Source organism: Pipra filicauda, unplaced genomic scaffold, assembly GCF_003945595.2.
Source record: "Pipra filicauda isolate LSUMZ 115617 unplaced genomic scaffold, ASM394559v2 scaffold10_size6260569_pilon, whole genome shotgun sequence".
Classification (NCBI taxonomy): domain Eukaryota; kingdom Metazoa; phylum Chordata; class Aves; order Passeriformes; family Pipridae; genus Pipra; species Pipra filicauda.
Genome location: NW_024103541.1, coordinates 670065 through 686253, shown reverse-complemented (window position 1 = coordinate 686253; position 16189 = coordinate 670065). Strand labels below are relative to the sequence as shown.

Here is a 16189-nt window from a genome sequence, read left to right as displayed (position 1 = left end):
TGTAAGGGACCTTCTGTTCCTGCCTCTGCACAGGACACCAGGTGTGCAGGGGCTCAGGGAGGGGCTGTGCCTGGAGAGATGTGGGCTCAGGCACAGCCCCAGGGCTTGCTTGTGGGAGGATGAGCTGCAGTTGGCCCCAGCAGTGCTGTGGAAGGGAAGAGAGCTCTGATCCTGTAAGTGGGGTGCTCTGCTACAGCAGCTTTGCTGAAGCCACTGGAGGCTCTTTCTCCCCTTGCTGGCCTGTTCCCATGTCTTTAAAAAACAAGGGTGACCTCAAGCTGGAAGGGAAGGGGTTTGAGATTTAAAGTGACTGCATCCCACATATGCCCACAAGAGTGCCTGACATCTCAGTTCCTTCTCAGCATGCATGACCCATATTTCAGGTTCTCTCCGAAAAACCTCTATCAGGACCTAGGCACACAATCCTTGCTCATAATACTGTATGACATTTCCTGAGTCATTTCCCCTTTCAAAACTCAGCCAGTGCCATCAGCTACACCAACAAGGCTCTCAGAGCACCTCAGGTGGTTTCACTCCTGTTTGCACACCAGAGTCACCTTTTCAGAGAGGAAGAGAAGAACCTTCGTGCATGTGCTGATGATATTTCTCCATAACTGTAGCAGTTAATGAGAATTCATCCCAGGCCCAAGCAAGTGACTACAAGCTGCTGCCATCTGAAAGCTCGGTGGTGGCCTGCATGAAATAATGAATGGAATTACTCTAGCTAGTGACAAATATTTAGAAACAAAACAGAACACACCATTTTTGGTTGGGCATGGACTGAAGGGGCTGCCACTGAAGCTTGATTGTTTTAGAATGTCTCTGAAAAACAGAGAAGCTTGCACATATCTAATATGCCCACAGTAATTCAATCCATAGAATAAAAGCAAAAGGATGCAGCATTCTTGGTAATCTCATCTGAGACACAAGATGTGCTATTGTATCATAAATTACATAGCTAAGAGAACAAATCGATCAGCATTAGACACCTCAACAAACTCATTGTCTTTAATTAACATTTGGTTCCTGAACATTAAAATGCATGAATGGCAGAAGGATTTTCTTCTAAAATGTAGATATTCAAAGAGGTTTTTTCCAATTTATAATAGAAAAACCCTAAACATTTCATTATTTTAAGTGAATTTAAAGAACCATTCAGCGACGTATCAGTGGGATTGCAGTTTGACCTACACAACAAATTGTGCCACAAGGGAAATTACTTCCCATGACCTTAGTCATTTGGATGGAATTTTTTTCTCCTCCTTTTGATACTTTTATTAATTGTTGAGAAATGAAGATGATCAAATGGTCTGGCTGTCCTTTGCTGCCTTCTTAAGCATTTCACCAAAGTCAGGGGTTGGAAATAAAAAGTTTCCTTTAAACAGTCATTAGCACTACTGTACTTCAAACACAAACCAGTCCCTTGTTGGAGATAAAAGTGGGTTTGCTCAGTTAACTGGCCTGCATGCTGTGGAACCACACTCAGCAACTCAAGCTTCCTCTCCAGGCGCACGCCTCGGTACTTTGGTTTTCAAAACCACTGGACACCTGACATTCCTCCTGGCCAATCTCAGCTCTGTTGGAAAAAAGGTATTTCATTCTTTAGCATCTACCTGCAAGTTTAGGTGCCACCTTAAGTTATGCTTTAACTGACAACAAATTAAGTTTACAGCAGCAGCCCAGTGGCCCTCCCTACACAGCCTGTGTCCCCAGCCCCGGGTGACCCACCTTTTACTGCCACAACAGTATAATGCAGCGGTGCTTAAAGATGACTCTGCAAGACTTTTGCACTGATGTGGTATATTTAAGACAAAACTACAGTATAAACATTTGAAGACTGGGTTCAGTGGACTACAAATCTACTTGTTCCCATGTACAGTTTCAATACAGTTCTCAGTGCAGTGCCTAAGACAGTTCATACATCACCAGTGTTGTGAAACAGAAGCAAGAGGGTGCACTTCGTTTTATAAAAAACCCAACAAATAAATTATACATTGAGAACTATTGCCAAGCTTTACATATAAAAGGTAAAAATACAGTAGTTAGTGTGGCTTTAACAAAAAATATCTAGCTAAAAAAATATTCATTCTTACATACTTTAAAAATAAGTTTGTCCAGTTATAGGTGGTGGTGAGGAGGTGTGTGTTCATGAAACAGAGTGCTCAAGCCAAGCAGTCAAAAGGAGGTGAGTTTTGTAGGAGAATCTTGCAGCTCCCTGCTGCAGGGGTCCAGCAGTGCTGCAGAGGCAGTGCCCCCCCCCCCCACTGGCTTTCACCAGGCTGTGCTGACCACCTGGATCAACCCCCTGAGCACTGGAGCCACTGCAGCACCCAGCGGGATCCCCCTGGCTCCGCCTCCTTGAGGGCACCGTGGGGAGGGCCCTGAACTCACATCTGCAATGCCAACACCCAGACCAAACACATGCATCACTGAAAGGCCATTAGCATGGGTTGTTTCTATTTTTTGGTTTACAAGTTATGATTGTCCAGCTGCATTTCAAAGCAGTGATGTTACCATGTCCAGCAGCTATATATATACATATATATATATATATACACACTACAACTTTTTAAACTAATAAACACTCTATGTGCCTAGATAGAGCTTTAAATGCTAGCTGGCCATGAAACAGAGATGCTAACACTTCACCAGTAGATTTGGGGTGTACCAGAACATGTTCACAATGTGAAAAAAACATCCAGTGCTGCTTGTGAAAGATATGCTCCTCCTAACAGTACTTCTCTGCTTCATGAAACGAGAATGAGCAGGGTGCAGACAAAGGCAGAGCAGGCAAGGACTGGAAACAGTTTGTAGATAGAGACCCAAACATAGTTGGACTGTTCACCTGAGCTCCTCTAACAGGGCTGCAAATTTTCTTGCCGAAGTTGCATGCCCAAAAAATTGCCCAAAACATAGCTCTTACACAGCTGTCTGTCTTTGACAAAGTATGAGTGGAATTTAAGCCAAACCCATTCCAGCTAATTCATTAGCCATAACTGATTACCAGGTAAGTAGATATTTTATGTCATATAACATACCTGATATTAAATGCCTTTACCACTGAATCAATGAAGATATTCCCTTACTTCCAGTGTAAGAAGGCCTGAACTCCCACATTTTAACACTCAAAAGTCTGGAAACACACACAGACTGATGGACTAAATGGGTAAGACTGAAATGCGTCTCCCCAAGGTTAATTAGTTTGAGATATGGGCTGGGGTGTTGTTACTATAAATGTTGAGATTTTATAAAACCTTTTACTCCAATCACTTATAGAGTGTGACTGGAGTAAAATCACTTTTAGACCCAATCATTTAACATGCATTAATTCATTCCTGTCAACTCTTAGAGCTTTTAAGTGGTTGGCAGACCTGCCAGCATCCTGATACCAGATTCACACAAAAGTTTTATTTATAAATCTCTTTAAATAAATACCAAAAAATAAACTTTAAGAGAATGCTTGGACCCTATAGCCAATCAATCAACAGTATAGCAATGGTAATGAAAGTCCTTTTTTCTCAGTAGTATAAAAGCATTAATTAATATTTTATAACACTAATTGTAGGAACAATTATCCGTATTTGTGTCTGATAAAATGCAGGTGCTGAGCAATGCTGTATTATCTGCTAGCTAGTCATGATACAACACAATACCTCTAGTTTCAAAGCAAAACAGTGATGCCAAACTGCAGGATGTTCAGATCACAAACCTGTGACCTTGGTCTTGCCAGGCTTCCTACAGAAGCAATGATTTGGGTTAGCTAAGTAAGCTACATTGACTTTAATGGAGTGAATGTTTGCTCTGAGTATAATCAGGTATCACTGAAAAGAGTTGGTTGCAAATCTATTAGAAATTGCAGGTTCCCAAATTAACAGTTGAAATTTTTGAATTTCTAAGTAAAAATTTTCAAATATGAGTCCTCTGAAAATTGAGGAAAGCCTCACCCTTTGAAATTTGTGTGTGAATGAATATGTGTAATTACAACATTCCCCTCCAATCACCACTATCCCAACCATGCTGAAATAACAGTTGGCTACTTGGTACCATTTAGATTTTAGGGGGACACACTCACCACACGTTATTTACTTGTTATTTGCTGTATGTGATTGCCTGGGAGGAATCCAAGGCTGGTATTCAACACGCAGTGCTGTAAAACTGTAAACTTCTGTTATTCCACTTTTGGGAGGAATTCAAGCTGACAGTTCACAGAGCTCCTGAACCCAATGGGAAGAGTCAAATATCAAACATGCCTAAGAAAATGCTACTTCATTCTGTCTATTTACAAACCCAACACATGTAGCTGGTGAATGCCAGCTCAGCTGCTGAGCAAACAGATCAAGAGCTAGTGCCAAGTTTCCCCACACAGTCCTGGCTTTGTGCAGGAAGCAGACTGTTGCAGCCATAGCTTCCCTTTTCCTGCAGGAACTTTGCTGGCAACTGCATTATTAATCCAGACTACGACATTTGATATTTGAATCGTGAATCTTCTACATTTTAATAAGCAGTAAGGCTCAGACTTAAAAGTGTAAGAAAAGCCAATATAAACTGGAAGTAGCAATGACAGAACTGAAGGGCTGGTGAGCAGGAACCCTGCGCCTGCCTGGTCCAGAACAGGGGCTCCCCTCTGGCAGAGCGGGTACCTGCCCATGCAGCGCTTCAGATGCTGACTGGAGGGGAACCTGCAGCACCTGCCACCCATTTTGACTTCTGATTCTTGAGGCAATGGCTACAAATCATTGTCTGCAGAGAGTCACTCTGGTATGTCAGTCCTAAGTGCTTTCTCTGGTTCCTACACTTCTCTATTAAGGCCTCGGGGGTTTTGAGGAGTGGCAGTGGGCCACACAAAATCCAGGTGGCTTCTCCCTTAACACTCTCAGCATCTTGCAAAGAAGAGCACAAGAGCAACAGCAGCAAGAATGCCTTGGTCTGAACAAAGCAGCCTCACTGGGCACCAGCTTACTTGCACAATCCATAGTGGTTTGGTCCAAATCTTTGTTTATGTTGAGACACATGCCCACAGCCAGTGGGCAGAAATGAAGTTGTGCATACAGGTTCCAGAATCAACTTTCACATTTAAGTTTGTTTCTAAGAACCACCTGCATATAAATATTTATAAACAGCAGCACTATGCAGAAAACATCCTCCAACCACAGTCGTATGTACAAACCTCTTCCTAAGAAAGATCCCAGTTGTTCCATCTGTGCTTCCCTGTTAGATGTGGAATTCATCATCATCTTTATTTCTCCTCCCCTCTGACTCTGCATTGACCTTTTTCACAGGCTGTATCCCCAGGGTCCACGTGCTCACCTCTCCATGTCCATGTGAGGATATTGCTGCCCAGGGCTCAAATGATCTCTTTCAACTGTACCCTCTACTTCACCTGAGCACCAAAAGGCCTTCGCCAGCTCTGTGGAGTGTGTGCTCTTACCTTCCTTCTACCGAGATGTGAACTGCTTACAGGAATTTTTCATCTTTTTTTCCTGTTTTCACCCTATTCTTTCTATTCTTTGTTCCACATAAAACTATGAGATGACACTTGACACAGGATTCAAGGTGGCGTTAAGAACTGATCTAGTTGCACCCTCATGCTGCAAAAATACCTGGCAAGTATCCCTGAAGCACAGCATCTGGAAAAAACACTCAGAAATAGTATGAAGAGAAATAAAGAAATTCTTTTCCTTTCTAGTCCTACAAGACAACAAAACTAATCAATAAGCAGTTCCTGAAGCAAGCTGTACTTATACATTCCCTGATTTGGCATTTAAAACATACACACCTCTAGCCTAAAACAGATGTATTTGAGTCATATAGGAAATTAAATAATCAGTGCCAAATGTGAGACTTCTGCTGTAGTCTGCTAATGCTATAAGCTGTTTGGCAGGTCAATTTTCATTTTCCTGGTTGCAATGAGCAGCAGCTCAAATCCAGTCAATGTAGCTGGTCACTGATGGACTAGATTTTCATGCTTTCCACGTACTGTAACAAGGGGTGCAAGGATTATTAAGGTGTTTAAGGCCAAAAAGGAGAGTATGTGTTGTTAAAATGAAGGAAAAACAGAGGGAATAATCACACAGAAGAACATGTCCTTGGCCATATGAAAGTCACCACTGTGAGTCCCTGTACAGAGCATGGCCACGAGGTGGCCCTATGAGTTCTCTTAATCTCTGCGATATTAATCACTCTACAGCGGTCACGGAGCTCACACCACACCCCACATCACAGTGAGAGCCTTCCACAGGGTAAGTAACAATAAACCCAGCATGAGCAGAACACAACTGTTTTCTGTTCCTCAGTTCAGAACTAGCTCCAGTGGGACATTTTGCTCCTCCCAAGGGAGAAGATCAAACGTGTATGTGGTTTTACATCCCGGTTTAGACTGAAATTCCAGTTAGATTGCAATAAACGTAGGAGTCTCTTCCTGGATCCTAGCAAACCAGATGGTTGTTTGACTCCCATTCAACATGAGTTTGATCCCAAGCAAGTCTTTTGGAAGGATCCCTTGGAGATGTGTTAGAAGATTTGAGTTTTTACAAGGTGAGAAGTTCAGAAACTCCTTCTTCTAGAGTTCAGTGGTGAGTAAACATTTTGTTCTTACTGTAGCATCTTCAGTAACTGGGCTAAAAGAGGAAAAAAAATGAGGCTCTGTAAATACATTCCTCCAAAAAGGTCTCCCATGACACATTAAAAAAGAAAAAGGTGAGTATTGCTCCAAAGAGCATTAATGGCTGTTCACCTCCTAATTTAATGAGACCAATGGACAAACCTTTCTAATGGACAATTACAGAAGAGCAAACAATCACATTCCAACAGTGCAGCAGTAGCATCACTGCCACTCTTTTAGAGCGTTTGCTGAAAGGCCTGATCATCACTGCCATCATTCTCCCTCATCAGTGTGGCAGAATGGAATAGCAAGGGGGAAGGCTTCTACCAATTTGGTTTTCTGACATCCTTACAGCTTGGAAATAAGTGGGAGACATCCCTCTCTACCCCCACCAATCCTCTGACAGGTACTGAAAGACTGTAAAGAGATTTCTCAGAAAATTTATCTGTACCATAATTTTAATCCAATACTAGAACATGTTAGCACATAAGGAAAGAAACTGAAGTGAAATGATAATATACACGTATTAGCTGTTCTATTTATTTGTAATATTTCAAATGCTATAAAGTGAGACACAAACTACAGTTTATAAGCACAGCAAAACAAGGCACTGTGCCTAAATGACCAGTGGAAGCAGGAGGGGCACAGGTTTCCTTCCCACTCTGTAGAGATTTCTGAAGTGAGTGCTGAGGAGATCTTACCTCGCAAGGACTTCGGCTGTCTGCTGGGATGGTGTCAATCCAGCTGACAGCAGAGTCTCTGTGCTGCCTTTCACTGCCTTCATGGATAAGGCAAAATCATTTCCCAAAGGCCCGTTGGAAATCAGTCCCGTCTGAATGGGGGAGAATGAAACAAAAAACTGAAATAAGCACCTGCCAGGACAAGACAAGCTAATTTTTCAATATGATTTATTTATAAATGGAAAAAATAAGATTCATCAACCTCCAGTTTGGGTTTCACTAAATGCAAATTCTTAAAGAAATTTTAAGGTATTTACCTGCAGTGCAATACAGCAAAAATGAAGTTTAACTATTAACAGGGCATGTATGTTGTCTGATTTACTCCAGTCCAATTAGTTTGCTTTTGGTCTGGTACATTATTTTATAGGCTTTCATATTATTACAAATTATTGTATTTTACTATTTTACTTGAACTCCTGTTTCTTAATGAAGACAAAAGCTTTCTTTTTTATTTGATTGCTAAGGAATGGTCAAGCAACTCACTGGCACTAACCACCTCGGTGTTACGATGGGCTGGGAAGACACCTACAAAAAAGCAAACAAAAGCTCAATGAAAAGGTTGGAAGTAGCAGAGAACATTCTCAAAATAATATTGCCTCCCTAAACAACACTTCTCCCTAAAACAATCTCAGATATTTGCCTCTTGTTAGTCTTTGCACCACAATAGTGATGAGCTGCACGTGTGGCACCCGCTCAGCCAATCCCACTCACTCACAGACACACTGGGAGCAGCGTCAGCTCAGCCCTCCCTTCCCCAGGGTCATGGAACCCATTATTTTTTTAGTGCTTTGTGGACAACATTAACTAAGAGCATACTTCTGTGAACAGTTTAAAGGTTCTTCTTCCCCCCTTCTTTTTTGGTACATGCAATATAACTCCATTTTGCCAGCGCAGATTGTAAGAGATTTTTTTTTATCTACATAAAAGGGTTGACTTGTATTAAAAGCTTAATTTTTGAGTATTTATTTCATATGCATATGTGTATATATGTATACATATATATGTGTATATACACATTTACATATAATTTCTGAAGTGTTATGTATACCCAAAAGCCTGAGAAGCAGGCTGACACTTGCAGGTGTACTAAAATAAGATTAGAGGTTCCTGTGGCACAGATACAAGTTCACTCTTCAGGTTCCTTCACTTCTCTTACAAAGCTGTAAGGTCTAAACCCCTGTATCAGCCACCCTACAAGTGGCGGGGGGCACATATGCAGTGATCCATGTCCAACACTTCATTCCACTGCAGCAGATCCAAGCCTGGCAGACAGAAACTAAAGCCAGAGGAGAGTTCATGAGTAAAAACCACTATATGTGTGAAGGAAGAAGTTTGGTTTTGAAATACATTTACCCGAGGTGTGGCTTCTGTAAAGTCAATTAGATTCTCTGTCAGTGATGTTAAGGAAACGTCCTGGTCATCTGGAGTGCTCTATGGAATAAATCAGTTTTGAATTGAATTCCCAGTAGTAACCACATAGGTCTGCTGAATACTCTAGTGGCTTCCCAAGTTATAGACCAGTGTCTTTAATGAACACCACTGTTTTTCAGGCCTGTTTTCTCAAATCTTTCCATGTGAGCTTTTTTAATAGCCTTTTAATTTCAGTTATTCTCACCAATGTACTAGAAACAATGTCACTGCCATTGTCAGCAAGCAGTGCACTGTCCCATCCTCCTATCCAAAGGTGGGGTACTGTGCCATTCCACAAGGTCAGCAAGGTCTGTGAGCTGAGCGTTTGAACTCAGAAGATGAAATTGGTAATTCTTTAGTGGGATCAACTACACAATACTGGTTTAGAGGCAAAACAGCTACAGGTCATGGTGCTTTAGTCATCTAGAACAACCCATCAGTCTGCTGAAATAATAGCAGAGTCCACTGTTGGACTCCACTTCTCTTTTGGAGAGGGACAAAGGAAAGCTGACCCCTGAATTACTTTGTGCGTTTCATGGAGTTAAAAATTAGCTTATCCTTAAGGGAACCAAAATATAACAATTAAACATTTCAATTTAAACTTTTCCCTCTGTGGTTATTTTGATAGGAACTGCCTATGTCAGAATTTCACCCCTACAGTCTCTTTCCTGAAGCATCAAATCATTGGCATGTAAGAGGCTTCCCACCAGTGTGAGAAAATCAATCAGTTTGGAAAAAAAACAGCGTCAGGCCAAGAACCTGAAAGAACATGCAGAAATGGCCTTTGGAGAGATCTATGCAGTGTCCCTGCCTGCTCCAGAAAGCACTCTCTGGCATTCACTGGCGCCTGGTATTCACTGAGTTATGAGAGGCATGCGGCAAGGTCTGCTGGGCTTGCCTGGAGGCATCAGTAGCTCAGAATGTGACACAGAAACCTTCCAGGCTGGCAGGTGGTGATACCTTTGAAACAGCAGCCTCCTCAGCCGGAGCCAGATTAGCTGGAATTAGCAGGTCCTCGTGGTTAGAGGCAGCACTGTCCTCATTCAATGCATTACTGAAAGGAGAAAACATTCTCATTAGCACCCTGCCTGGTTAGTACAAAATAGTGCTGCTTCCCAGATAGCCCAGAAACTTAACACCAACTCCACTGAGGCAGACAAAAGACTGATATCTGTATGTTAACTTAAATGCCTTCCAACTACCTCCACAGATTACTGCTCTCTGTCATAGTTTCAGCTACAGCTGTGTATAGACCCAACAGTATCGATGTCTTCTATCTCAGAGGAGTTTCTTCAGCCCTCATGTCTAATTCGCCTGAAGCCTTTCCTGTCATCCTCTTATCTTCCTCTTTAGAGCCAGGGGCACCAGGATGTCAGGCATCTCAGTCCTTTCAGAAGATGAAAGAGATTCTCTTACTGCTTGCTGGGATACTCACCCCAAGGCCTGGCCTACACTGATTAACTGCTGCAACAGGAATTAAGGATGCATTGGTAAACCTGCCTAGTTAGATGTAGCCTAAATGCTCAGCAACTGTTCCTCATCTTTTCAGACCTGTTTATGATAATCTCCACATGGTCCCCTTACCCCAAAAACATGTTTCTCCAGAATCACTTACGGAACAAAGGTGTTTGAAGCAGGGATTGCTTTCAGCAGTTCTCTCGGGTCTTGAAATACTGGACTGGTTGCTGGGGGGCTATGCTGTGATTTGCCTGACAGGAGAATGTTCCTGGCACAAACCAACAAAAAACAAACCAAAAAACAGGTATAACCTTCCATGGAAAGCTCTTCATGAGTCACTTGTTACAGCATAGTTTGGGGATTGCTTCATGTACGTTTTGTTCAGTATGACAATGTGAGGTCTGAGATGTACATCTTCACAAATGGTCAAGAAATTAGATGTTGTAAGCCTTAGAATTTTTTCAATGCCTGCAATTCCACTGGACCCAGCAACCATTTGAGATTTAATAATTCTCAGGAAAACAACTGTCAGTGTCAGAGGTTTGTACACAATCTTCTTCTCCACTACAAAACAGTTGCTGTAAGCAGACCCACCCCCTCTCCCCACACTGAAGCTATTCACATATCAGAAATAACTACAGTGATTGAAGTTGCTGTTGCAACCATGTTCATCAAATTAAAGCATGGGAGAATAAAGAGCACCTGCATTACCTTGTAAATAATAAAACTACAGTCTTGGTTTTCATTTTGAAAGCACTTCACACTCAGCAGTTAAGGTACACTATGCAAAGGTAAAATGCAGCTATCACTGAGCCACTGACAGAGCCCACTGAACTGCAGGTTCTCAGCACTGTACTTGGGTAGCTACATCACCTGTTTCTTCCAAATCTGTTCAGTACCTGGCAGCAGCATCCTGAATATTAGAATTCTTGACACCTGTCATGCTGTCATCTTTTATAACCTAAGAGGAAGAAATGAACACAGACATATATTTCTGATACCTGTTTCCATCTTGTATCTGTTCTGGGATTCACAGTAGAGCTGAGTGTCTCTGTCCCAGAACAAAAACGTCCTGTTCATCTACAGCTCAGGGACTTAAAACATCAGTTCTGTGTGAAAACTTCAGAGCAGACATAAAAATAATTCACCAAGATAACCAAATAAAATACCATTATTTGCTAAAGAATTTACTACAAGATGCAAGAAGCACAGTCTTAGTCACAGAATCATGGAATAACTGCTTGGTTAGAAGACAACCCTTGGAGGTTATCTGGCTCAGTGACCACTCAAACCAGGACTTGCTGAAGGTCTTGTCCAGTTACTTGTTGAGTATCATCAAAGATGGATATTCCTCCTTGGGCAACTATCACTGTGAAGAAAGGCTGAAAAGCTCTCTGACTCTACCTTGGACAAGGCTCTTGGAACACCCTTCTCCAACATCAGGCAATTGAAGAGAAATAAAACATTTGAGAGCGTCACAGTCCTACTCAGCTGAGCATTTACCTTGTGACCTGCTTCTGCCTGGGCCTTCAGGATATTGCTTTTGAGATCTGCTGGAAGCCACTTTGCTGCTACAATTGGGCTCTCGATTGCATTGTTAAGACATTTATCTGTCAACTTCACCACTTCATCCTAGACAGGAAAAGATCTTTATTAGAAGCAGTTCCCATATGAAAATCTCTAAATAACAATAGGGCTCTGAGTGAAAGGAAAGTCAGCAGATTTATACTGAAAAGGAGGCAAATGTTTTCCTTTATTTTGGAACTCAGTTGTGAAGTCACAGCAACACAAAGTAAAAAAGGCACAATGCTTAAACGTGGAGATGAAAAATGCTGTGCTAAAAATACAGTGTGTGAGAAATGAAGTGCATCCTAAAACCGCAGCCTAGTTTACTGATAGGAGATCAACATAGCAGCCATTATATATCATATCACTATAGCCTAAGTAAAAGTTGATAATTTACTCTGGAATGCAAATTGGGGAAATTTTTACTTTAAAATCCACTTATAAACCAGAACAACAGTTTAATTAATGTGCTATTAGCTACCTCTCCAGCCATTGATTATATCAGAGCAAAATGGCAGCCACAGACATAATGAAGACAAATAAAAATGAGATACCTTTCACTACAGTATATTTCATTATGTGAATCGTATTTCTTAATTATAAAATGTTAATTAAGCATTCAATCTACTAATTGCTATTTGATTAGTGGCAGAAGTTAATTAACTGAGTGAAAACTAAACCTTGTGACCTTCCTTCTCAGGGTATGACTCAGCAGGGGGAGACAGAGTCCTGCTTTCCTCACCATATGCCACTGTCTAGGCAGGCTCTTCTCTGGAGGTAAGTGCTGCATTTCTGCAGCACTCCCTGGAGCAGGGACAATCCTGCTGCACTCCTACTTGCACCAACTGCAGCGTGTCCAGAAGGAATGGAGCCCATTGCATAGAGACAGAGCAGGGGAGAGAAGTTAAAAATTTGAGATGAATACCTGTCCCCCCACAGCTCTCCATCCACTTTCAGCTTTTTTCATTCAATGGAAACACTGGTGAGAACTTGTAGGTATTTGGTCTCTAGAGAGGGGAAAAGCATTTCCTTCTCTTGTCTCCCTCTAAATCACATTTCAGAATATCCAAATAGGATCTTATGAGACTATCTAAAGGAGAATTCGTTTTAAAATTTTGACCCCAGTCAGCAATGAACTTCGCAAAATATTCAAGGGTCACTGTCAACATAAAAAGGTATGAGGACCAACAACCCACTGCTGATGATGATTACTGCTGGCAGATATTAAGAGATGCATTTACATAATTTATGAAGATTAACAATTATTAAACATTTAAGTGTTTTTATTTTAGAGAAGCTGCTGGAATTGCCAAAAGTCTGGAATAACTACAACCAAATTATTATTTGTACAGTCACAGTAACCAACTGTGATAATGCTTAAATCCCTACATGGGACCTCACTGAACCAGATGCTGTAAGTAACAGTTCCTGCACAGAATTTCAAGTGCATTATTTCACTAATACAGTAAATCTCATCATTTTAACTGAGCGCCTGAAGCATTTTGTCGTTTAACTTCCTCTCAGCTTTCTCCACCTGAACAACCAATTTCATTAGGTCACTCCAGTCTATTAACAATTAGATTCTCTACTTTTGAAAAGTTTAGTACTATTACAAAATATTTTAATGTAATTGAGTATAAATGTCATACCCCTACAGAAATATTTGCATCAATATTAATGATCCATTTTTCTCAAGCCTTTCTATTTTGTGCCTGAAAAAGCATGTAGCTACAGGGAAAAGCATCCATCAACTGATAAAGCCTCAAGATGTCCAAATGACAAGACACTTCAGGTGTTCACACAAAACAAGAAAGCTGTTGGGGTTTGTCATTATTCTAGCTTATTACAAATGTTTGTTGTTTCCATGGACTAGACTAATTACATTCTCCAAATCAAAACAGGGAGCTAGGCAGCGATGTAAAAAGGTAAGGAAAGATTAAAGGCAGCAGGCAAGGCATGCGATCCCAATACTTTCTGCTTTTGAGCAGTGTTCCTAGTGCCAGTGAAAAAACACTTTATGCAGGAAGATGCAGTCTAATACAGGCATGTTTTGGAGCAACTTCCATGTATTTACAGATCACAACAAATTCAGAAAAAGCAAACACTCGTGTTCTTGCATTTCTGACCCTGGAGCAGACTTCGAACACGGGCAAACAGGGTGAGCGTTTTATTGTTCATTTCACTTCAGAAGCTGATGAAAGCAGTGCATTGGTGTACTTAAAACTATTTGCTCTCTTTTGTCAGATCTGGTCACTGCACTGGTGAAAGCTGGGAAAGGACAAAGTCGCATTCTTCCATCCCAACAGATTTTGGCAGTGAGCAGCAGTGAAGAATGAAGCTATTCATTCCCCCCCTTCCCAGTTCTCATTCTGGAAAGATTTCTCTTTCTCCCTAGAAGAACAGGGATAGCTAGATAAATATTTCCCTATCAAAGGAATCAATCAAGATTGAATGACTACAAATACAGAATTACATAAAGATGACTATCAGGCTACCTCTGACCCGTGATAGAAGACAGTTAAAGATTTTTCATTTACAAGGTTTAAATGAGTACTTCATTGGCATACGAGTGTCATGAAGTTCAGGATACTCATGAAGTTCAGCTCTGCCTTCATAAGCAGAAAGATAATGCTTTCCCCCAATGCATTTTACCAAACCTCTTACGTTCTGTAACTGTTTTTACATAAGTCAGTATCTTATGCACTGGTAAACTTCAAGGGAGACGAAATATGCTGAAATTTGTAACCACACACTTTCAGAGAGAACACTGCATTCCTCTGAAGTAACAGCAAGCTCCAGGATCTAAGTTTATTGCAAGGCTTTAGTGGCTATATTGCAGTCCCATGCAGTGCAGTCTGAAGAGGATAGCACAAACACCTCTTTTACTAACAGATTAAGAATAAAAGTAAGTACAGGAGAAGAGTCAATAGGTACAATTTGTAACAAACATCATAAGTGGAAATTTATAGTTTTTTCTAAAGCAGCCTTCAAAGTCAGGAAGCAAAGTGGTTTTAATTGTTATTCTTAGGTCACTCTTTTGAGGACTCTTTCCAAGCCATTAACCTTCCTCTCTGAAGGGTGTGCTCATTTGGTGCTACTGTAACCTACCTGTCTTTGCAATTTGAAACACACAGAATGTAAAGTATGCGGAGAGTATCTAATTTGTGTCTATCTTTTTTAAACAACCACTCTCAAATGAGCTCTTGGTCAGCTACATCATAGTCTGAAAAATTTTATTCAATCTCCTCTACCCTAGAAAAAACACTGATGATCTACTCTTATATTTTCTTAATACAATTTGCACTTCCTTCTTGAAAGCTGAAGTCTCTTTTACCCAATGAAAGAACCACATTGGCATACTGCTGATCCATACCTCATGTAATTCCCTGTTATGCAAATGTTCTTGCTCTCTAATCAGGTTACTACCACCCCAGTATCTGTAACCTCTAAAGTTACTCAGCACCTCATATGACAGCAGCTGGATAACTGTGACTATACTGAATTGGCAGCTGTTTGTTAGATTAGCTCATTACAGGCATCTTAGCTTGCTTATTATATATCAGCCACAATTTAAAAACCATTGAGACATTTTTGCTCTGTTTTCTCCAATTAATCAATTAAACATTTTTTTTTCCCTCTCTCTCTGAACTAAAGCAGAGGTCAGCGGGCCAAAATATTCCTAAATAAGCTGTGTTCATTTGCTTTAGTTTATGCAGAAGTGGTGTTTCAGCATAACAGGACCTACAGGCTACTGACTAATCTTCTTACAGACCTGGTAATCTTTGTAATGCACTCACCAAGCAGAGAGGTGCACAAGGCATCCCTGACAGCAGTCCTTAAAGGGGACACGAGCCAAAGAGCCTGCAGCACCACCCACAGCAGCCTTCTCTCACACCGAGTTGGAGAACAAGTGCTTAGGAATGGGCTTAGCTCAAACACATACTGCTAAACATCTCTCTTGGCACCTGGTTCCTTTTACTCTTGAAGGAGCAAGAAAAATCACTGCTGCTTCACTGAAAGTTAGATAAATCCTCAGGCTTCCCTGGAAGGGAGGATAGCCCAAAGAGAGATAACAGTGCCAGGTGTTTTACTCTCTCTGCTTGCCCAAAACACGATAAAGCATCTAAAGCCTTAACATCAGGGAAAGCAGAGTAAAGGAAATATAATTTCTATAATTTTTTAAAGCTCATTAAAAAAACCAGAAGAATATCCTGTATGGGTGCACTTGTCTGATAACCAGTAAATCTATCAAAGTTCACTGCTGTTGTAAAGGAGGATCCTGTCCTCTCCATCCCTTCTAGCAACACTACTTATTTTCACTATGGCTCTGGCATTCCTTTGACCCCTTCTATGAACCTATTTTACTTCACTATTTACCAACTTAAAAAAACAAATCAAAAACCTAATGAAATCT

At 41.0% G+C, this 16189-nt stretch overlaps 1 protein-coding gene across 4 annotated transcripts in view; it reads right to left on the bottom strand.

Annotated features, from left to right (window-relative positions):
- Positions 1-1783: 1783 nt before the first annotated feature.
- Positions 1784-16189, bottom strand: part of EPB41L5 (erythrocyte membrane protein band 4.1 like 5) — a 57856-nt gene continuing 43450 nt past the window's right edge. For 3 of the 4 annotated variants that reach the window (XM_027725575.2, XM_027725574.2, XM_039381592.1), the window contains exons 19-26: positions 11713-11841; positions 11109-11170; positions 10367-10477; positions 9712-9805; positions 8695-8772; positions 7825-7866; positions 7303-7433; positions 1784-6617 (exon numbers count right to left, since the gene is read on the bottom strand). In XM_027725575.2, the coding sequence (XP_027581376.2) occupies positions 6560-6617; positions 7303-7433; positions 7825-7866; positions 8695-8772; positions 9712-9805; positions 10367-10477; positions 11109-11170; positions 11713-11841 (705 nt within the window). In that variant the 3' untranslated portion in view covers positions 1784-6559. The remainder of the gene's footprint in view (positions 6618-7302; positions 7434-7824; positions 7867-8694; positions 8773-9711; positions 9806-10366; positions 10478-11108; positions 11171-11712; positions 11842-16189) is intronic. The other variant, XM_039381595.1, reaches the window with a different exon arrangement.